Genomic DNA, 3453 nt, shown 5'->3' with positions numbered 1-3453 from the left:
TGATTCCCGTTTTATTTTCGTTTCCCTGGTTGATCGTAGTCTTGGGCTCATTGAGAGTTTCCGTAGATGCGCCTTATTGTACATTGGTTGCTGTTGCTGGTTGGTTGGAGGGTAAGTAATGGACTGCAGCTCGTGTACTTTGTTCTATAGGGGATGCTGATGGTTTCGTTGAAGGGAATGCTTCATTGTTGTTGGTAGCTGTCACAGGTGTACTGGAGTTGGTTGGGGTTGGTGTGAAGGAAGCACCGTTGTCCTTTGGTGTGGTTGTCTCCTTGTCCAGTTTATCACATGGCTTACCGTAGTGAACAGCTTTTTGGCAATATTGACATGTGGCTATCTGATTGTCATAGGTAACAAGTGATTTGCACGGAATTCTTGTATCTTGACCGAAAATCACATAAGAAGGTATAGCCTTCTTCAAGTGTATGCGTAATAAACATTCGCCATTTAGAATACCGAGGAAAAAGTTCTTCCGCTTTTCTTTTTCGGTAGAGAGAATCTCTCCGTATAGGGACATAGCTCCACATAGTGTACATTGTTATTGTCTTTTGCGAATTGAAGTGTATCCAACTCTTTATAGAACTAAATGTAAATAACATTATTTGTCTTATTGCATTGAAGTAAATGCACACGTTTAATGTCAAGATGCATTTGCTCCTTAAGCAAACCTTCAAGTTCTCGTATCGAAGGTCGAATTTTGCACTGCCTGAAGTCAACAACAATTGTATTCTTTCGTGTCGGCGGTAGCTTTTGTTCGTTTGGTTCACCCATTTTCGAGGTCGTTCTATTGTTCACTACACAATACTGTACTTGGTTTCTTCTGTCCCGAACGTAGGCGATTTTGTTATATCGACTGACTTGGATGAGATGTGAAAGCGAGCTGGAGTATAATTTGGCGTTGGATGGGAATTACAGCTGCATATGAAAAATTGAAATCTGAGTGTCACTGTTGTTTAACTTTTATTCATTAATTTCATTAAAACTATCGCATGAGTGATCCAACGTGGTTTTGATTTTAACAGCTATTCGTTCAATAGCGCTCGATAAAACCAGGTAACTCATTGTTCCATCCAATTTGTAAATTTTGTTCATAATAAATTTCCAACTAAAATAATAAAAAAATATATGTCATAAAATTTCAAAGTTTTGATTTGTTTTTTTGGTAAAATTTTCCCAATAACAGAAATTCTCTGTATTTGTACCAAATTTCTTGAGAATCTTTGAACGGATATATAATTTTGATCATCATTACATTGTTTCTGGTAATGATTCCAATATTTTGAATCAAAAAAATGTACATGTCATCGCTTTAATTTTTGAGTTATATACGAACGTGAAAAAAAGTAAAAATTCATATATATTTATAAATTTATCGATTTTTTAATGTTTTCTTTTGATTGTACAGTAATGGTAGTTGAGCGAAAATTGTAGCTGTTATCGATTAAGATCGATTTCTAAGTATTTTTTCAAAATGAACAATATTTGCGTATAGAATTAAAGAGCCGCATCTCGGCATTCAAATAGCCGCATGTGGCTCGCCGAATTCTGACCTAGTGGTAAGATAAAGCCTCTCTTTTGTCATTTGAATAACATTTTATTTTCTTTGGAACAAATTTTGAAACCGTTTTTGTTATGCATATTTAATAATATTTCGATAGTTCCAAAAATAATGCTTTACCGCTTACCTCGCTTATTCGGTAACATTCATGGAAGCGAAAGTGTAAGAAAAAATGCTCCGAGAAAATTTAGCGAATAGAAAAAAGTGCGGTTTGTCGGTTACGTCATTTATACGACCGGAAGAGTCTTTTCATCTGCGGAACCGGAAGGGTCTTTGATCTTTAAACTAGATCAATAATCAAATCGCGTTCGTTCCGCAACGAACTTGTCACGCTGTGATGTCATGATACGTGATAATATGCAGCATGTAACTAGGATCCAGGATCTCCAATATACTACATTGTTCAAATGTGCAAAAATCCATCGTGCTGGTGTATAATTAGGGTGATGACAACAATACTGAGGTGAACACCAAGATTTATGTAGATTGGTCGTAGTTCCGTATGCGAAACAAACATGATTATTTCCTCGAGATAGTAAAACGTTGTTTCATTGAGCAACAACCAAGCTTGTTATTACTTCCGAACATGCAAATGATGTTCTTTTATCTGAATATCGATGTTTAACTGGAAAGTGTTAAAAATTATCGCCGAACAGTGACTGTGGAACATTTTCACTGTGACCATGAATCCTATCGTTTGGGTTTGCGTTTTCCTGTTTTGTGCAGTATTTGTTTTTCCATTTTGGAAGGTCAACGCAAAAGCAGTATGTAGATACTAGTTGTAGTTTCGATGAAGATTAATAATTTTACAAACATAAATTTGATTTTTTTTTCTCTTCGTCAGAACTACCAAATATCCATCGATGGTTTTGAAACGAACCCGAACAGCGATCCGGCTTTCGTTGATTACGGAGATGTTCATCCTTCCCAGAAGGCTCGGAACGTATTTTTGATTGGTGGAAACTTCGAACTTTTCAAGGATGTTGATAACAGTTATAAGGTTTGTATCTCAGTGTGAAATGATATATTGTTATTATATAGCATCTCACATGCGCCGTGTCCTACTTTCAGGCATCCTACGAAGTTTTCCTCGGTGAAAATAAGAAACCAATGTTTACGGGATCATCCGGTGCTTGTGAATTATTAGACAATGATCACAAAATTATGCAAAGGCTTCGACAAGTTTCAAATTTTCCCGAGCGTGGAGTGTGCCCGATGACGTCAGGAAAGTATAAAATTGATAATTACGAAGTAGAAGAAAGCCAGCTTCCTGCTATTTTGCCGAAAGGAAAGTACAAACTCGTACTTGTTGTAAAAAAAGATGACACTGTTAAAGCTGGGTTTACCATACATGTTACGGTTAAGTAAGAATGAGTAAATAAATGGTGCTGGTGTTTGGAAAGCGAATCGAGTTTTAGATCAGGAATTCTATTGTAACTATTCATACATATTCGTAGCTGCTACTAATATGTGTCTACTCGAAACTACCCTAAAATTTAGCATTGAATTTTGGAATTTGCTGAAAGTCTTTCACTTAATATCCAGAATTCTCAAGTATTTCACTTTTTAAATGTAATACACAATGGCTGTATAACAGCTGTAATGTGTTTACGTAAAGATATTAAAAAATGGTGATCTCTTGTTTTCCGATGCGGATTTAAGATAATAATGGAATTTGAATTAAAAACTTTATTTGAAATTTTAATGAAACTCAATCGGTACCAAACGTCTCTTCTCGGCCCATGATTTACAATTGGATATTTATTTTTTTTTTGAAATTTTTCAAGTCCCAAAATGTCAAACTGTTTTTAAAGGGGAAAAATACTGTGCACATTAAGGAAAGGGTTGATAAGCAGTAGCCAGACTTTGCTGTTCTGGAAAATCGGAAAGTGTTG

General features: G+C 35.7%; 1 protein-coding gene across 1 annotated transcript; it reads left to right on the top strand.

Annotated features, from left to right (window-relative positions):
* The first annotated feature begins 2241 nt into the window (after nt 1-2241).
* LOC131433053 (uncharacterized) lies at nt 2242-2944 on the top strand. The gene is made up of 3 exons (XM_058599796.1): nt 2242-2322; nt 2403-2558; nt 2630-2944. The coding sequence occupies exons 1-3, from the start codon at nt 2242-2244 to the stop codon at nt 2924-2926; spliced, it is 534 nt and encodes a 177-aa protein (XP_058455779.1). The 3' UTR covers nt 2927-2944.
* Nucleotides 2945-3453: the final 509 nt, after the last annotated feature.

This window comes from Malaya genurostris, chromosome 2 (assembly GCF_030247185.1).
Source record: "Malaya genurostris strain Urasoe2022 chromosome 2, Malgen_1.1, whole genome shotgun sequence".
Taxonomy (NCBI): Eukaryota; Metazoa; Arthropoda; class Insecta; order Diptera; family Culicidae; genus Malaya; species Malaya genurostris.
The sequence above is the reverse complement of the archived record's forward strand: the minus strand, read 5'-3'. Positions and strand labels throughout refer to the sequence as shown.